At 41.9% G+C, this 19511-nt stretch overlaps 3 protein-coding genes across 9 annotated transcripts in view; 2 read left to right on the forward strand and 1 right to left on the reverse strand.

Annotated features, from left to right (window-relative positions):
- Nucleotides 1–4258, forward strand: part of LOC6505651 (octopamine receptor beta-3R) — a 35825-nt gene extending 31567 nt beyond the window's left edge. For 4 of the 5 annotated variants that reach the window (XM_032449625.2, XM_044714070.1, XM_044714071.1 and 1 more), the window contains exons 8-10: nucleotides 132–548; nucleotides 2604–2712; nucleotides 2845–4258. In XM_032449625.2, the coding sequence (XP_032305516.1) occupies nucleotides 132–548; nucleotides 2604–2712; nucleotides 2845–3055 (737 nt within the window). In that variant the 3' untranslated portion in view covers nucleotides 3056–4258. The remainder of the gene's footprint in view (nucleotides 1–131; nucleotides 549–2603; nucleotides 2713–2844) is intronic. The other variant, XM_044714073.1, reaches the window with a different exon arrangement.
- A 654-nt stretch (nucleotides 4259–4912) lies between these two features.
- LOC6505652 (structural maintenance of chromosomes protein 1A) lies at nucleotides 4913–9561 on the forward strand. The gene is made up of 11 exons (XM_001964491.4): nucleotides 4913–5433; nucleotides 5490–5638; nucleotides 5691–5859; nucleotides 5925–6947; nucleotides 7010–7579; nucleotides 7645–7900; nucleotides 7953–8257; nucleotides 8313–8407; nucleotides 8514–9017; nucleotides 9072–9249; nucleotides 9313–9561. Exons 1-11 carry the CDS (start codon nucleotides 5035–5037, stop codon nucleotides 9373–9375), a joined length of 3711 nt encoding a protein of 1236 aa, XP_001964527.1. The 5' UTR covers nucleotides 4913–5034; the 3' UTR covers nucleotides 9376–9561.
- Nucleotides 9562–9701: 140 nt separating this feature from the next.
- The window catches only part of LOC6502727 (eukaryotic translation initiation factor 4E type 2), a 45425-nt gene continuing 35615 nt past the window's right edge, over nucleotides 9702–19511 (reverse strand). Inside the window, exons 3-4 of one of the 3 annotated variants that reach the window (XM_014905204.3) lie at nucleotides 10850–10998; nucleotides 9702–10483 (exon numbers count right to left, since the gene is read on the reverse strand). In XM_014905204.3, coding sequence (XP_014760690.1) covers nucleotides 10459–10483; nucleotides 10850–10998 — 174 coding nt within the window. In that variant the 3' untranslated portion in view covers nucleotides 9702–10458. Of the gene's footprint in view, nucleotides 10693–10849; nucleotides 10999–13161; nucleotides 14951–19511 lie in introns of those variants that run through there. The other 2 variants (XM_014905205.3, XM_032449631.1) reach the window with 2 other exon arrangements.

The following is a 19511-nucleotide window of genomic DNA, read 5'->3' on the forward strand; positions in this document are numbered from 1 at the left end:
GTGTATATATATAAAATCTAAATCACCAAATTATGTCCAACCAAACCAATACTTCTACTCCAAAAAAAAAACAAACCAAAATCCAAAATAAAAACCAAACCAAAAAAATAAAACAAATCCAACCGTGGCAGAGCCCGAATTTTCCAATAAATCCTCGCTCATCCGACGCGGCGGCATCTGCATCTTTGTGGATGAGGAGGAGGCGGAGACCATTGAGCAGCGGCCCCGTGGCATCACCTTCGCCCCGGTGCCCAGTCCGCTGCCCAAGTGCCCGCTCTGCGGCGCCGACATCAGCACTACCACCGTCAATGCGAACGCCGGCACCACAACCAACGGCACCACTGACACCACCGCCATCGGCACAGCCACCACCGCCACTGCAAGTAGTAAACGTAGTAGTCACGCCCCAGATCCAGCTCCAGATCTTGGCCAGGGGTCCACTTCTAGCTTCTGGCACAAACGTACGGCGGCGGTCACGGCATGTTGGCAGCAGAGCAAGAACCGGAAGCGCCGCTTCAAGACCGGATGCAGTCACTGCGGTGCAACCGGTGAGTCTTGTCGTATCCCCCATCCTCTTTCCTCCACTTTCTTTCTCGCTCTCTCTGCCCTGTGCCTGTCTCAGCTTCAGCACTTGCCTCATGCCTCATGTCTCACGCCTCTGAATCTTTTCACAAATACTTTCGTGTCATGTCCATCTGTATTATACTTCCATTATGGTCTTACATTTTCATTATATCTCATCCTACTGAAACCTTTCTCACTATATATTTTTTAAATTATTAATTATATTTCTTAATTTTATTACCTATATCATTATTTGAGTAACTCTTATGGACCATATGAGTTATTCACATAATTCTAAAACTTTATTGGAGGACCCTTAAAAATTATATCTTAAATTAAAGATCTATACTATAATCTTATCTTTAAAGTAAATTCTTCCTCAAAAATCATATACCTATACTTTTAATTACTTACTAATCTTTAATCTCAGACTTTTAAATTTCTATAAGATGTTTTCCTTTCGGAACCATACCTATATTATAATAGTAATTATATTTGGCTATACCAAAATTATTTATTTCCCAAAGAAAAACTCTTAGCCATTAAACCAAAAACTTTGAAGATAATCGTTTGTAAACTAAATTCAGCGTTAATAATTTATAGCTTGAATAAATCCAACTAAGGGCTTAGATACTTAGACAAATTTAAGCCCAAAGTCAAATCAAAAAGGCACACCATTTTCAAAGACCCCTCTCGATCCATAATCACTGGCACAAATCCCAACAGAAACACCAGTTTGTGACACCTACCCATCTGAATACCCTGCTAACCAGCTTAGTCAACTAAATCCGGTGGGAGGGTCATACGTACCGCCCACTTAAACACTATCCCACCTGGCCGTTTGCTCATTTGCCACCTACCTCATGCCACCCGCCTCATGCCTCATGCCTCATGCCACCTGCCTCATGCCCCACCCACTCGGTGCTCTCATGCTGTACATAATTGCTTCCGTTTGCACGTGCGTTTGCTTTGCTTTATTGCTCACCCACTTTGCCATTCGTTTTTGCATTATGATTTCACTGGCTCCTGCTCCTTGGACACCTCCATCTGGCAGATCCGTCAGCGGATAATGGCCAACGTTTTGAGGGGGCGGGGTCAAAGTTGTCCGCCGTTTCCTGTTGCTTCTGTTGCTCCAGTGCCGACTGTCTCTCAGTCCGTCTGTCTGATTTGTTTTTCTTTCGTCCTTCACTCGGCTACCATCTTGCACATTTTTCCGTGATGTTTATGTTTATGTTTGTGGGGGTGGTCGTGCGGGGACTGTATGTCTTTGTGATAACAAGTGTCCTGTGTAAATATTTTCAATTGTTTGCCTCGTTTTTATTACTTTTTCCGCACCCGCACCCACTCCCCGCCACTCCAAATAACACACACAAGCACACAATCCATAGGAGCACACATGTTGGCCCTTCCAGCGGTTTAATGACAGTTTCTTGGCAGGAATACGGGCTGGGGAGGGCTCAGAATGCCGTCGATACTCGTACAACAGCAATAGCATTACTAATGTCAAAGTTAAACATGCCAGGACACAGCTCGTCACACACACGGCGTATACGCAACATGCTCGGCATTCTCCTTATCTCACAAGAAGACGCACACAAACGCTCTTTTTGCATTTTCCACCTAGAAAATAGTTCTATTGACACTCAGAAAAATAAAGGTAGTTCAAATAAGTATCAGAAAATTGATACATTAATTTAGCATAATATTTAAACTAATATTTACAACTTACAATTAAAGACAGCGATTTCCAAAACGGTTGTCACCTAATTTTTAAAGGCATTTTTATAGTACTTATAATTCGTAAATGATCATTTAAACTCTTTTGTATTGCCTATTTTTCTGAGTGTAGCTCAGAACTGAACCAGAAACCTGTCAATTGCAATGGCTTAGCCCGCAAGAAGAACTTGATTCTGGTCAAAGGCCCGAAGACTGGATTGCAGCGAGGCGAACCGAATCGAATCGAAACGAATCGAATTGAACTTAATCAGCCAATTGCCTTCTTTCATTTCTGTCCCTAAACTCTTTATCCAACCCCACAGGCGGCTCCGTCCGACCGGCGAAAGGATGGAAGGCCGAGCACAAGGCCGCCCGCACCCTGGGCATCATCATGGGCGTCTTTCTGCTCTGCTGGCTGCCCTTCTTCCTGTGGTGAGTGGCGGTAGTCCGTAATCCGTTAACCGTAAACTGTAATCTGTAATCGGCAGGCCTACCATATTTTTCACCAAGCTCATCCTCGTGACAATCTCGTTTTTTGTTTTCTTTTTCCCTCCCACCCGACAGGTATGTCATCACTTCGCTATGCGGACCCGCCTGCCCCTGCCCGGATGTTCTGGTGGTGGTGCTCTTCTGGATCGGCTACTTCAACTCCACCCTGAATCCGCTTATCTATGCCTACTTTAATCGGGATTTTCGCGAGGCATTCCGCAACACACTGGAGTGTGTGCTGCCGTGTCTGGAGAAACGCAATCCCTACAACGCCTACTACGTCTAGACCGGACTCCGGATGTGGCGCAATGCCCCTATAAGTGATATTTAATACTTGAGTGAATCGATATACCAAATCACAAAATGAAACCAAAAAAAATAAAACAATGAAAAACAAGATAAGTTCGTGCAGGCATCTAGCTAGCAAAATCCTTCGAGCTAAGCAATACTCAGTGTGTGTTTATGTATACGTGTAAATTTTCATTTAAGCAACGATAGGGAATTTAAACTAAACTGGTGTTCTGAGCCCCTAAAACTGGGGATTTACGAACAAAAAATGCTGCTCCGGATCTATACTGTTCAATATATAAGTGTTGTTTGTCCAATTAAACAGGCGATATACGTAAAAATATACATATTAAAAAAGCAAAATCCAATTAAAAATAAAAAGATTTCGGATTGAAGAACCAAATCCGAAATGAATTGTAAGAAATGTGCAAACCTTCTTCGGCATGTCGAAGATTTAACACTTTTTCCATAGTCCCAGTAATGAAAGCAGAAATATCAATCCGTTTCTTAAAAAGTTACTCAAAGTAAAATTCCGGCAGAAATAATTTAAACTTAGATCGGACCGTGGAAAGAGTGAACCGGACACCGGAACCGGAACTGTCCGGACATCTAACCTATAGCATTAAGCATCATGTGTAATCTAGCGAATATATTAGCAAAACCAAATCTACAAGATCGTGTTGAAATTAAAAGTTTTAAAAATTATGCAATCGAAATTATGTAAACCATTAATGTTAAAAAAGATAAACGGTGAGGCGACGAATTGTGAGTAGGGACACTAGGAATTTTCAAGCAGAATGACAATCTACAAATGTGTAAACAAGGATGAACTTCGAAACAACCAAAAAATTGGCAAGCTGTAGAAAATTTCGCCATTCGCTGCAAAATCGATTCACTTATTTTAATTTAGTTAGTTGTACTCCACTTCACCCGCCACCGCCACCGCCACCAGCCATCCTTCACCCTCTCTCCTGTGTTGCGACGACTTTTGTGATAGTAAAGGAAATTGATTGTATTTCTAGTTGAATTGGTTTGCCTCGAGTAGGTGCATCTTGTCTAAGTGTCTGTACGATAAATGTGTACGTGTGTATACGTAATGTAGTTAAGCTAAGCCATGTATCGCTATGTATTTCAATGTACTTGCTGAACTAAAACTACTGTATATTAAAGTGTAAAACTAACGTGTTTTAAAACAGTTGAAAATATGATGTTTCAATACTTTTCTTACCGCAATGAATGAGTTGCAATCGTTGTTGGGTCATTTATTGCACTTCTTCCAGTTGCATGTTTTTCAAACAAGTGGATCTTGTTGCCTCGATAATTTCGCTATAAATAATATTAACTAGTAAATTTAAATTTAGATCTTCGAATCTAAAGAGGTTATAGCAATTTGCGTGTAAAGAGATACTGTAAACCGAAGAATAATTTCGAAACTATTTTCTGAAAGAAATCTATAAGGAAAACAGCGAATATTAAAATTTGAGAATGATATGGTGCTCCAATTTTTTTTTATTTAAAAAGAACCCATTACAACCTCAAAACTAAACTAACAGTTTGTTAATAATATTCGAAACGATTTTATATAAATGTGTGCATCTTGTTTTTAAAGGATAGAACGTTTTTCTTACACTTATTCCTTGTCCTTATTCGCATTTTAATCACTTACCAGTTTCCATTTCCTATTTTTGAAAATTAAAAATACAAAAATACGTTATTTTTATGTAGGTTGCCTGACCGTCCAATTTCATCCAATCTAGCAGAATCCGCTAAAATTTCCTTATTTTCTACGTATGGCACCACCATACGATAGTTCGCCTAGGTGGCAACGTCGTAACACAATGTCGATATATCGCTTCGAAAAGATAGTTTTATTAGCTTCTCTAATTTTGCGCGTCTTAGTGGAACATTTGTGAAAAAACATAAATTTCCCGCTCTAATTGTCAATTTGTTGATATTCTATTGTACACAAACACGAAAATGGCCGACGATGACGACGATATTAACCAAAGGGTTCCATTACCGCCGGTGCACAAGCCGGACGACGATATTGCCTTTCTGCAGTTCATTGAAATGGAGAACTTCAAGTCCTACCGTGGTCACATAGTTGTCGGTCCCCTGAAGCAATTCAACGCTGTTATTGGGCCCAACGGATCCGGCAAGTCCAACTTCATGGACGCTATCAGTTTCGTGATGGGCGAAAAGACGAGCAGTTTGCGAGTGAAGCGGCTGAATGATCTGATCCACGGTTCGTCCATTGGAAAACCTGTGTCCCGCAGCTGCTATGTGACTGCCAAATTCGTACTGAATCAGGAGAAGCACATGGACTTCCAGAGAGCCGTCATCAGTGGCTCTTCGGAGTATCGGATAAACGGAGAAGTATGTTTTAAATTTTAAGATTTCCTTCCACCAAGCTAATCATATATCCTTTTCAGAGCGTTTCGAGCAGCACTTACTTGAACAAGCTGGAGAAGATTGGCATCAATGTAAAAGCCAAGAACTTTCTTGTGTTCCAGGGAGCTGTCGAGAACATAGCCATGAAAACGCCAAAAGAACGAACGGCCTTGTTTGAAGAAATCAGCGGGTATGTTTTTATGTTTTAAGCTTTGTATAAACTTCATGTTTGGTTTTTTTAGGTCTGGCCTACTCAAAGATGCCTACAACCGCTTGAAACAGGATATGATTGTGGCGGAGGAGGAGACGCAGTTCACCTACCAAAAGAAAAAGGGCATAGCAGCTGAACGAAAGGAGGCCAAACATGAGAAAATGGAAGCCGAGCGCTATACTCGCCTGCAGAACGAATACGTTAGTTATTTCTTTAAATCTCAAATCCCAATATTTAATTTTCTAAAATCTTTGTTTTTGGACAGAATGAAAAACAAGTGGAATACCAATTGTTTCGCCTTTTTCACGTGGAGAGAGACATCCAAAAGTACATTACCGATTTGGAGGCCAAGCAGCAAGATGTGAAGGCTGTTGAGCAGCGCAAGGAAGCCGCTGATGAAGTGCTGCGAGAGAAGAAAAAGGACGCCGGAAAGATAACTCGGGACTTGGCCAAAATCGAGCAGGAGATTCGCGAGTTCGAAACGCAGATGAACAAACGCAGACCCCTCTATATTAAAGCGAAGGAGAAGGTTACGCATTGCAAAAAGAAGCTGGTTTCATTGCAAAAAACCCTTGAGACAGCCCGCGAGGCGGACAATGCCCATCAGCAGGACATCCGTAAGCTTGAGAAGCAGTTGGCCGATGTGGAAGCGCTGAAGAAACGATTCGAGGATGAGATCGAGAATGAATCGCATCGACGTGGCAAGAGTGTCAACATGGAGGAGGGTCTGGTACAGGAGTACGACAGATTGAAGCAGGAGGCGGAAGCCACGGCCACCCAGTACCGGTCTGAGCTGGATTCGGTGAATCGCGAACAGAAATCCGAGCAGGACACACTTGACGGAGAGACCAACCGTCGAGCCTCCGTCGAGGAGTCGTTTAAGAAGCTTACTCTGCAGCGCGAAGAGGCTGTTAAACGGCGGGACAAGCTAATGGATCACATAAAATCATCCCAGGCGGCGCTCGAGGAGCAAAACCGCATTAAGGATGAACTACGCCGCGATGTGGGCAGCTCCAAAGAAAAGATCGCGGAAAAGCAGCGAGAATTGGAAAACGTGCGCGATCAGTTGGGTGACGCCAAGAGTGACAAGCACGAGGATGCACGACGCAAAAAAAAGCAGGAGGTGGTGGAGCTTTTCAAGAAACAGGTGCCTGGAGTGTACGACCGAATGATCAATATGTGTCAGCCTACCCACAAGAGATACAATGTGGCAGTTACCAAAGTGCTGGGCAAGTTTATGGAGGCCATTATCGTAGATACCGAGAAGACGGCGCGCCACTGCATTCAGGTGAGTTTTCTAAATACTTTTCAGTTTTTTCATTTTTCTCAATGGTTATGTTTACCCCGCAGATCTTAAAGGAGCAAATGTTGGAAGTAGAAACATTTCTTCCACTGGACTATCTGCAAGTGAAGCCCTTGAAGGAGCGATTGCGCAACATAAGCGAACCACGAAACGTGCGATTGGTTTTCGATGTCCTTAAGTTCGAGCCTCAGGAGATCGAACGGGCCGTGCTCTTCGCCACGGGTAACGCTCTTGTCTGCGAGACCCCTGAAGATGCCATGAAGGTAGCCTACGAAATCGATCGTTCACGGTTCGATGCTTTGGCGCTGGACGGAACTTTTTACCAGAAGTCCGGCCTCATCTCCGGCGGCAGTCACGACTTGGCCCGCAAGGCCAAACGCTGGGACGAGAAGCATATGGCGCAGCTGAAGATGCAAAAAGAGCGTCTCAACGAGGAGCTCAAGGAGCTGGTCAAAAAGTCTCGCAAGCAGAGCGAACTGGCCACGGTGGAGTCGCAGATTAAGGGCCTGGAAAACCGTCTAAAGTACAGTATGGTCGATTTAGAGTCCTCTAAGAAGTCAATTAGTCAGTACGACAATCAATTGAGCCAAGTGCAAATGCAGCTGGATGATTTTGGAGTAAGTTTATGCCACATTCCTTCGATTTTTGGATAACGTTCTCTTTTTTTTACCCTAACCCTCAGCCCAAGATCAACGAAATCGAGCGACGAATGCAAAACCGTGAGGAGCACATACAAGAAATCAAGGAGAACATGAACAATGTGGAGGATAAAGTATTCGCTGCTTTCTGCCGTCGATTGGGCGTCAAAAACATTCGCCAGTACGAGGAGCGGGAGCTGGTTATGCAACAAGAGCGGGCCCGAAAACGAGCCGAGTTTGAGCAGCAGATAGATTCCATTAACTCGCAGCTGGACTTCGAGAAACAAAAGGATACGCGAAGCAAGTGACTATGGTTCCATAAAGTAAACGACACTAATGACTTTTTCCACAGAGAACGTTGAACGTTGGGAGAGGAGCGTGCAGGATGAGGAAGACGCTTTGGAGGGCCTGAAGACCGCAGAGGCTCGTTACCTTAAGGAAATAGACGAGGATAAGGAGAAGATGGAGAAATTCAAGCAGGACAAACAGGCGAAGAAACAAGCAGTCGACGACATGGAGGAGGACATCTCAAAGGCACGCCGGGATGTGGCTAACCTGGCCAAGGAGATGCACAATGTGGGCAGCCAGGTGTCGTCTGTAGAATCGAAGATTGAGGCAAAGAAAAACGAACGCCAGAACATATTGCTGCAGGCCAAGGTAAGCTTTTTCTTTAGTTTGTGAAACAGATGAAATAAAACTAGTTTTCTTGCAGACCGATTGCATTGTGGTACCCTTGTTACGTGGCTCGCTGGACGACGCTGTGCGACAAACGGAAGACCCCTCCACTTCAACGGCTCTGGAAAATCTGTAAGTCTAAATCCAAATAGTCAACAATATTCGCGCGATCTTAAAACAAAAAGACCGCTGGATATAGTCATAAAAACCTTGCACTTAAAATAAAATTTATTGTCAGCATTGAGGTGGACTACCGATCACTTCCCCGGGAATACTCCAAACTAAAAGACGATTCCTCCTTTAAAAAGATGCACGAGCAGATACAGAAGGATCTGCAAAGTAAATTGGATGTCTTGGAGCGCATACAGACACCTAACATGAAGGCTCTGCAAAAGTTGGATGCCGTTACGGAGAAGGTGCAGTCCACCAACGAGGAATTCGAGAATGCTCGGAAAAAGGCAAAGAAGGCCAAAGCTGCTTTTGAGAGGGTCAAGAACGAACGTTCGTCCCGTTTTGTTGCCTGCTGTCAGCACATCTCGGACGCCATTGATGGCATTTATAAAAGATTGGCTCGCAACGAAGCGGCTCAGGCCTACATTGGACCCGATAATCCAGAGGAACCGTATCTCGATGGTATCAACTACAATTGTGTGGCTCCCGGCAAACGCTTCCAGCCCATGAGCAATTTGAGTGGCGGTGAAAAAACTATAGCTGCCTTGGCCCTGTTGTTTTCCACACATAGGTATGCCGATATTTAAATTTTCATTTATAATTATCTGATGATTACTATTTGTAGCTACCAACCTGCACCGTTCTTTGTCCTTGACGAGATTGATGCCGCTCTGGACAACACAAACATCGGCAAGGTCGCGTCGTACATTCGAGATCATACCACCAACTTGCAGACCATTGTCATTTCCCTGAAGGAAGAGTTCTATGGCCACGCGGATGCACTTGTGGGCATTACTCCAGGGGTGAGAATAAGAGGTTGTTTATAGTTTCCAAATATATAATATTTGTTTCATCTTGTTCTGCAGGAAGGCGATTGTCTCGTATCTAATGTTTATATCATCGATCTAACCATGTTCGAGGATAAGTAACATATTTTGTAATAAAATTAAGGATTTAGATTTAAGATTCGAATCATATTTCAAATTCCAACCAAATAATTATTTACCTCTTCAGTTTGTAAAATAATGTCTCCTTTCCGTTGGATTGTAATTACATTAATTTCCCCCATCTGGAATTCTTCCCAAAAATGAATAAAAGTCGGTTTTAATTGAAAATAGTTTCTGCATCTTTAATAGTTTCCTTTATTTAGGCTTGCGTTGGTTTTCTGTACTGAGGGGAGTTTGTTGAGGGGAGAATTCAATAAATTAATGGTGGCTTTGATGGCGTATGGTTGGGGTGTATATAAAACAACAGGTTTATGCTTTTAGTTTTTCTCATTTTTTCTTCACGTAAAAAACTATTTGTATTTCAAGAACAAAAACAAACAATTCGATTATTCAGTTTTAAATTTCAAATAATCATTGCAAACAGATAAATACATTATCGGCTAGTTAGTGTGTCGGTTCCATTGGTACAACGTCTCATGAACTGGATGATTATTTATGCTACAATACATACAGGGAGGGAGGGAGATTGGCAAATATTAAGGTATTCAGGTTATGTTAAATAATACAATTGAAGTGCCAATTTAGGCATCTAAATTGGAGAAGCGTTACTTTCAGAGGCAGTTGGAGTTCAATTCGATTTTCTCTTGAGTAGGGAATGCCTAATTTAAACTTTATACATACAAACTAAAATATTTATGGCGTTTCATATATACACACACTTTGTAACTATGCTTTAAATACAAAGATTTGTCTTATTAGCGCTTAAATATTAATTTGTTTTGCTATTGTTATCATGTTCGGATTCGGATTCGGGTTGGTGTTCTGTGAAGGCTGGGTGTTCTGTCCAGGCCACTCCGGGCCTCGTGGGTGTGACTTTCGAGGAAGTGGCTGATCTTGTATTGGAGTCCGTGTTAAATCCTTGTGCTCTGACGTCTTTCTGTAGTCTGTGGCTGTTGTATGTGCTGTATTTGTGTCTAACTCTCTGGCTCTCACTAGCGACTTATATTATCTGTTTGTGTAATTATTGTTTTTGCTTTTCTTTTGTTTATAGTTATTGGCTGAATTTCAGCTTTTCAATGGGCCTTTATTACTGAAAAAATACGAAAATAAACGATTATACTTAGTAAGTGCTCTGGACCGTGCAAGGACCTTAGGATATCCATTCCCCATCATCGCTCTAACCCATTCAGTTTCGCATTTCGAATTTCATAAAAATTTATTTACAATCCGGTTTTTGTATGAAACGAGTATCGGGTACGAGTCAACAGACTTCCCCACCTGCGATTTCGTGGCCTGGGCCTGGGTAAGGTACAGGTTGGATACTCAGGATTATCGGAGTGTTCTATGACCAGAACCTCAAACCTATAAGTGCCTTATGGACGATGTCTCATCACATCACACTTGTAGGTTTGAGCGGGGAGACTTTAAAAGGAGCATTATCAGAATAAATACTTACATTGAAACATATTTAAGGCTATCACAGTGTATCTTATACTCCATTGCCGTTGTTAGAGGTATATTTAATATCCTGCGTAACGTATCTCGGATACGTGTTGTACTGGTCATATCAGTGGCAGTCCGATTCCATACTGATAAGCTATCCTCCTGTGGGCGAAATAGATAATAAGTAAAGTGCAAGGAAAAATGGGATATAGAGCCACTATGGAAGAAACCATGCCAGAAAAGAGAGGACGACTGCAACACCCGAATAAAAACACAATTCACACTTTTTGTTTAATAATTTTTATTTTTCAATCAATATTTAAGGAAATCATCTCACGTTTGACCAATTGGAAATGAAAAAATAATAATAATCATGGTAATAAGAAACACACTTGATTTTAACACAAAGGCAAATCTAGTTCTTAATTTAAGATTCTTAAGTTTTCTGTTTTCGATTTTGTTCTTGCTGGTTTTAATCATACTTTCACTTTTGCTTTTAATTTGCTTTGCACGTTTCTTCGTCGGCTGCTTCTTATCCGTGATTTTCATTAGCTGAATTCATTTTTAATCATTTTTATTTTTTATTTATATATATAAGACTAACACTTAAGTATAATGTTTGTTTTACTTTTCATAATTAACTAAATTTTCTAAGGAGAGAAAAAATATATGAAATATGCAATTTGTTTTTGTTTCGGATTTTTGTTAGCTTTAATTTTTTTTTTTTTGCTTTTAATTTTTTGTTTTTTTTTGTTTTGTTATTATATTATTTAAACATTTTTAACAATTATGAGTATTAGCTCAAAAACTTGACATGAACCACATCTTCCCGCCATTAGCAGGGGTTCTCTTCGTGTTGTTTGTTGAATTTTGATTTCCTTCTAAGCTGGGTCTTACTGTGGTGTTCGTGGTGTGGTGTGCACACAAAACTATATCGCTTTCGCCACCCACTACTCTGTCTCCTTATAAATGGGCTCGTTATATGCATCGACTCGCTATATACGTATATATGTATAATGTTTATAATCGGTTTACATATGTGTGTATATATAGGTGTAGCATTATTCTGTGTGGCTGTGTCAGTGTCTTGGGGTTTGTTTTAAACGCTTGTTAAATTGCACATTGATATTTTAATATTTTGTAAATATTAAACTTTACTTCGTTTGGTTTTTCTGTTTTTTTTTTTACTTTCTTTGCTAATTTATTTGGACTATCTTCTGTATATATATATATATATATATATGTTTGTATGTATGTATAATTATATATATGCTAATTTGTAACTATAATTAAAATATATGTATAAATATTTATTCGTGTTAGTTGCTGACTTTTTGTTCTCATCTTGTTCTATCATCATAGTTGGAAATATATTTTCTTTATTGCTTCTTGAATATACATATGTGAATCCCGTTAATATTTTTCTTGTTAGCTTTCGTCCTTATTGTGCATTAACTGTGTGTGTTTGCGTGTGAGTGTGTCGAGGGTCCTGTGTCCAGTGTCCAGTGTCTATGTCCTTTGTGTCGCGTGTGGGTCCGTCTATCTGTCTGTCTTCGCTCTCTGATCCCGTATTGGTTTCTTTTTGTTTATTATTGCCATCAGTTGTGGTTGCCGATTTCGCTGATTGCTGTCGTCCTCGAGTGCTGAGTAAAAATGCTTCGATATGCCTGGAATTATTGTTGCTATTGCTGCTCCCAATGCATGACACATCATCGTTTACCAATAATAATCATCAATCAATCAATCAATCCATCAAATGCTCTTCACCTCCGCCGCAGTGTGTGTCTGTGTGTGAGTTCGTCTGCTCGTGTCCCTGGGTGTCTGACTCTAACGTTCTCTACGTCCCGATCCCGATTCCGATCTTCACCAGGACCTCACGGCTCACCGGAAATCAAGGATGTGGCAAAGAGCCCTTCGGGACTAAAGAGGTCTGACGACGGTGAAGCTCCTTTCCATTTCACTTTCATTTATTTTTTGGTTTTTTGAATTTTATTCAATTTTAAAGTACAATTGCACGAGTGCCTGCGTCGCACTCGTCACTAATAATATTTGTGTTTTTTTTTTTTTACTTTTTCTGTTGGTTTGTTATGGAAATTGATTTGATTTGTTACTAATTATTCATATATAGAGTTGTATATATATATGCGTATGTATATATGTAAATATTCCAAATTATGTTAATATTAAAATTCTAATTTTTATTAATTGAACTTTTGCGCTTAAATTTAGCAAATCTTCTTAACAATTTCTGTTAAACGTTTAGATCAAATGTCTGCCACGAACTAAAAACGATTGAAAAAAATGAGACAAATTATAGAAAATATATATAGTTTTCTGTTTTTATTGCAGAGCCAAAACTTAATGATAAATTATACAGAACCTAAGTCTAACATATAAATAACAGAACAACTAAAATAATAGAACCTATTATTCTTAAACATTAATTTCGTCTCAACTTTTTTGTTTGGGGTTCGTTTGTTTTTGAGCTTGGGTATCATCGAAGAGACTCAAAATTCATTCCTCCTTTCGATCAATTTATCATTTCAAGTATCTTTGACTGGTAAAAAGTGGAAGAAATGCGATTCAAGTAGAAAAACTAAAGTGTCTTCTTGCTTTACTCCCAGAAGTATTATTTATTTTATAGGTTAATTTCGTATCTTCCGTTTCTGACTTGTCGAATCGAATATATTTTACAAACATTTCGTGTCTGAGCGGAGAAGAGAGCGTGCTTTTATACAAGATTATAAACGAACACATTCACGTAGATATAGAACAATCATTTGTGTGGGGGCTGCCCTCCTCCCCCGGGGATATACATACATATACTTTGTTATATTGATCTGAAGAATTGTGGCTAATAAGTAAGGCTTGAGTAGGTTGGTTTAAGGCCCAAAAATGTTCTCGATTAAGCCAAGCGCAAATGGAGGAGAATATATTGCACACACATATAAACAAACTGAAAGGTGTCGAAATCTGGGCTCTGTACTTTCGTTAATTTTTATATACGCACAACATTTACATAGAAAGTGTAATTATATATGTATAATTTTGTTTATTTATATATTTGTTTATTAAGGTATATAGGGCAATCTAAACTTGAAAAATCATTTTACATATCCATTAGTTATGCAGAAAAACGCAATTTTTTTATCTCGTGTATACAGGAAAGATTTTTTTTCTGGGTTTTCTATACTTCTTCTATACTTTAAATTTAAATTTAATTCGAAAAATCTACTTAGTGAAATTTGTTATGTGGTTAACAATTTTTATTTTGTTTTCAATTTGCTTTAGTTTTCTTTTTTATCGATTGATTTATATATATAACATCACATTATAATAATTACTAATTAATAGATTTTCCTCTAATCTCCATCCATCTCCATCTTCGTCTCGTTTTTTTTTTCAATTTTATAATTATAGCATTTGTGGGAGATTTGTAATAAATATTATTTTTTCTTTTTTGCATCCCTTAAGGACTTTGGGGCATAGACCACAATAATAATTATAATGACTATTTACATGAAGAATTTAAAGAATATAAACCGGACAGATCTTGTCAACTCTGATTAGCTTTTGTTTAATTTGTTTGGTAGTGTCCTGTCGTGTGTCCCGGCCCTGAACAGACTTTCTACTCCTTCGGCTCTAAATGGAAAATTGTAAATGGTAACATGGCAACACGTGCTAGCTCTCAGCATTGGGGGCCGAGCTGGGAAAAGGGTTTCGGGAGGCGGGGAAATTAAATTAAGACCATCTGGGGAGGCGGCGGCTGTTGCTCCTCCACTTTTCTGCTACTCCTGCGCTGTTCTGGCCCTTGCTTATGCTGCCGCTTCATTTTCAGCAAATAAACTTGATGGAATTTAATTTGTGTGAACGCCGAAAATGCTCTGCCACTCGTGGGCTCCATTAATTTTGGCCAGGCCCTTAGACTTGACCCCAGACCAGCCTAACCAGACCCGGCCTGTCTTAATTAGAGCCACCTCTTTTTGGTGTTGCTTTTGAGGTGGGGTTCTCCGCGAGAGTTCGTCCTGCTCCTCCTGCTCCATCCTGGCGGCTACGTGACTCCGGGGCACCTCCGCTCATTTGTATGCATTGTGCGGCTGCGTTCGGGCTTTATCTAGAGCGAGAAATATAGAAAAGTGTTAAATGATTATCAACTGGTCTCTGCTGGCGGCAAATTGTTATACTCTCTCTATGGATTGTCCCAGGCGACCTCCGGCACTTGCCACAAAAGGTGCAGGCACGTCCGGGCAGTGGAAATGCGACAAACGAGGAGCGGAAACAAAGTTACCAATGCATGCGACGAGGATCGAGGCAAACGGGGAGAACAACCTATTCAGATTTTTTCATTTAATCCTTTTTGAATTAAATATTCCTCTGGCTGCATATAAACTTTTTGATCAAGGACCAAATCCAGTCTCTAGATTTTTTTTCCCTGCAGCTACTAGCAACAGGAAGTGAAGCGCCTGCCTGGCACAGGGCCAGCCACGCCCCACAGAATCCTAGTAGCCTTGGCCAACGTCAGCGGCGCCCCCAACCGCCCGAGCACCTCCTCGTGCCGTGGCATTGTCTTTAGCCGAAGGTCAAATCGTCGAACCGACTGACCATAGAAACGGCATTGGCCTCCAAGGCTCTTTGCATGCGTGTGCGCCACTCGAGTGGCTCATTATGAGCAGCTGCTAACACAGACACACACACAAACACACAACCACCCACCCACCCAGACAGTGGCAAGCCCAGCAAACACCACAAAAAAAAATAGCAGACACACACACATGGACAACATTCATCGCCTACTTGAAATGTGGCGCGTGTTAGAATTTCATTAGAGCGATGGCGAGCAACAAAAAACATTTTCTATTTATTTAATTTGGCTTTAGGCAACCGAGACGAGACCATCAGAGAAACAGAAGCCACGAGTCCTCGTCGTCTGGCTGATGACATCAGCTAGAATAGCGATATCCTGCCTCCCAAGGACCCCGTGACATCCAATCCACCCCAACACCCACCGATTGGCCGCGTAATTTGCGTCACTGCATTGGCTCGCAGCGCGCAGTGGCTGCCACAATCGTTTTCCCCGTTTTTTTTTTTTTTCCGGCTTGACCCAGACACACTATATGCTTATAAATAGAAGCTGGAATTCAATGATGCATCAAAATGTCAGGCGGAGGTAGACAGTTACAATTTTGTGCTGCGAGCCGTGCAGAAGGTACAACTACTTTTTGAGGCTTACATTTAGCATGTCCTTGACACGAAACTGGGTTAAGTATTCAATTATTTTGTGCCTGAGCCTCTGAGAGACTCATAAATGCTTACCGAGCTCAGCATGTGGTTGACGAATCACCACATTTCCGTTTCCCTCAAACTGCGGCAAGAGCGGTTTTTGCATTCGAGTTTAATTCATGAGAGCAGCGACTCACTCAGAAAGTTAGTAATGCTTTTCATGGGAAATCTTAACATTAAAATTCAATTAGAAATAATTACGGCGGAATACTCAGCACTTATGTATGCAACTATGTAGAGGCCTCTGGATCAATGCTGGAATCCTATTGAGAAAGTTCATAAATCCTGTAAGAACAGGATAATTTGTGGTGCTGGCTCTGCAGCGCCCATTAGCTGAGCTGGGCGGACTGCCCACGTCCGTGGCACTCGTCTATGTGTGGGAGGAAATGATATACATAAATCGCACAGAATCAATTCGAAATGTCAAAAGGCAAAACGGCTGATGCTGCTGCTCCTGCTCCTGCTGCTGCTGATGTTGCTATTGGTTTTGCTGATGCTGATGCCGATGCTGTTGCTTTTGCTTTCGAGGATGAGCACGAGGCTGTGGCTGAGCTGAGCTGGGACAGGGACTGGGCTTGAAATAGCAACAGCCAGAAGAGCAAATTGAATTGAACTAAAGGAGGGTGGGCGTAGCCTGCAGAGGGCATAGTACACAGACAAAAATACTCTTTGAATTTGGTTCTCTAATTTAAAATAAAATTTACACTCGATAATAACAAAACATGACACACACACAATATTTTATTAGAAACCTTTTTAATAAAACTTATTTTATTTTCTGTGCCTTTCGCGAGGACCTCCCTGCGAGGGCTGGCACTTAAAATCCGGGTGACGTGCCGAGCCTGGCTGGGCCATAAAAGCCAAAGCAGCGACAAGTTGAGCAACAGAGACAAACCGAACGGACGAACTGGGATGGAGCGTTCGAGGATAACCCCGATTGCCATCGCCAATCTTCAATGCCGCCGCCGACACAGCTGACTTTGACATGACAGTTTAATTGAGGGACAGCCCGCCCTGGTGCCCACCCTCAACCCTAAAACCCCCGAAAAGACAAACAGCGGACAGAGCGCTCGAAAAATATGCAAATTAGTTCGACTCCCAGGGAGAGGAACTGGAGCAGAGTGGAGCTGGAACGAGCCAAACTGTTTGCTTTAGCTCCAGATCCTTTGGGAAAAGACCCGAAAAGGGAGGAGTTCTTGCCAGAATTTAAAATTTATAATTTCTGTCGGGTAATAGCGAATGAGCAACAGTGATGTTGGGTTTTTGTGACGAAAAAAAACTATCCTTCTAGTGATTTAATATTATTCTATTTATTGAAAATAAGGAGACTTTAAATACTAGAGAGTGAAATTCTTCGTTTCGTCCAACTAACAAGACAACTTATAGTATAAAACCCAGCCTCAACTCAAAAAGGAAAGGTCTAAATCCCCCCACTGAAATGGAAAATTGTAGTCGTCATCCCAAAGCCCGTTTCCCCTAAATTTAACTTAAATTTGTTTATGGAATTGTAAACAAAAGGACGCCGAAAAGCTAGCCGAACAGAGCAGGCCTTTGTGTCACGGCGATGGGAAGTTAATCGGTCAACTTGAGGCCAGCAAGGAGAACAAAGAGCACCACAAAAGGCTGAGCTGGTGATAATGTTGGGAATTTTGACGGTCATCCATCAGCCCAACGAGACAGACAGGGACTACAAGGACAGGAATAGGCACGGCGAACGAGAAGGAAGGGTGAAAGTGCCACAGCATTAGTACTAACCACAAAGCAAATTGCCAGAGCTGGTGCAGGACACGCGCCCATCCCGTATTCAGCCCCCACCTACGAGTCCGGCGCGTGTTGGGGATTTGCGGTCCATCTGTCTGACCCTTCCACGCACACACCAGCAGGTGGGCGGACAGGACAGGGCGTTCTGATGCATGTGGCGGCATTGGGATTCCATCACAATTTATTCGGCTCGCTTGCGCAAAGCGGGCGCTCGAACACTGACCACCACATCAGCAGTTGCCACTCCCACAGGACTCGATTGTGTGGGCTGCTGCCAGGGGCGGATGCAAGGCTAATGCAGCGTGTAACTCAATCAGGGGCGTGGCAGCCACACCCCGGCACCCACACAGGCGTGGGCTGGAGTGCGAGAGGCTGCTGGCATCGAATGAAGCCATCAAGGACTCTGCCCTGAATGGAAAATTGTGCTCGACAGTCAACAAAGGGTGGGGGAAGTTATTTACTCTTTCACTTAAACATCTCAAAAATAGATGAATCAATAGGAAACAAAAGGATATTTCAATTATTGGAGTGTAAACTCTTTAAAAAATGTATAATTTTTGTTAAAATGAATCCTTGAATGCAGTTTATCCTTCAACGCCGCATGCCCCATCGCTCTCAAACATCACTCTTTTGCATTCTGATGCTCACGTATGCAAATTGTATTCGGCAGGGATGTGGATGTTCATTGTCCTCATCGGTATCGACACTGGCATTGGCATTGGCATCGTCCTCGGCATCACCCCCATCATCATCATCATCGTACTTGGGTGTATGCGGATGGATTTCCATACATTTCTGGCCCTGCCATGCAACGACAATCACATAATGGCCATAAGTGATGAGTTGCCCCGAGCCGAGCCAATCTCCACTGCCCCCGCTGCCTGTTTCTTCCTGCACGTGTTGTTTCCTCCTCGATTTTCTCGTTCTCCATTACCGTTAAAATGTATTGCCTGCTTATAGGCGCGTGCGGTTAACTGACAGGACAGGAGAGAGGACAGTGGGTGGATGGAGTAGCTGGGAGTCGGACTTTAGGGTGGGGACTGCGGAGTGGATATTTGGCTTTATAAATACGTTCGATTTGGCGAGCTTTGTACTGCGAGTTTTGTTATGAAAATGAAAAATAAGCAGACTTGCTGGTAAGTACTTGCTGGCAGTATTGAATTGCCAATAAAAATAGAGACTGACTGTACAGTGCGTATACGCAATTTTTGGTAGTAGCGGTCTTTAGTGGCAGTTCATTATTGTTTGCCCCGGAATATCATACTTTTGGATTACCATCTCGGATTACCACTGTAGTTGAGTGGTGTCCCAGTACTTGGGCAACTTCTTGTTGTTTGTTGCCAAAGTGAGCAGCGGCAGAGAGTCAGATAAGACAGCCGGAGCTACCACGTCGGGCATAAAAACTATCTGACAACAATGGTTCCTGTCAGTGGCACATACACACGACAGGACACACCACCCTCACCTTGCTCCCCATAATCCCGCACACTCCTCCTAGCCTCCACGTCTGTGTAAACCAATTTTAACGGTTTAACTTACAGCTTATGCCAGGGTCCTGTGCTGCGTATTTACGTGTGTATGTGTGTGTCTGTCTCTGTGAGTGTGCGGGGACATGTGCTTGTGTGTTGGCATTA

This window comes from Drosophila ananassae, chromosome 2L, assembly GCF_017639315.1.
Source record: "Drosophila ananassae strain 14024-0371.13 chromosome 2L, ASM1763931v2, whole genome shotgun sequence".
Lineage (NCBI taxonomy): Eukaryota > Metazoa > Arthropoda > Insecta > Diptera > Drosophilidae > Drosophila > Drosophila ananassae.

What these genes read in the sequence shown, in the direction of transcription:
- LOC6505652 (XM_001964491.4), top strand. Translation starts at nt 5,035, where the DNA reads ATGGCCGACGATGACGACGATATTAACCAAAGGGTTCCATTACCGCCG. An exon ending in TGCAGCTGGATGATTTTGGA is followed by an intron (nt 7,580 to 7,644) that starts GTAAGTTTATGC and finishes CCTAACCCTCAG; the next exon opens with CCCAAGATCAACGAAATCGA. An exon ending in CTGTTGTTTTCCACACATAG is followed by an intron (nt 9,018 to 9,071) that starts GTATGCCGATAT and finishes TACTATTTGTAG; the next exon opens with CTACCAACCTGCACCGTTCT.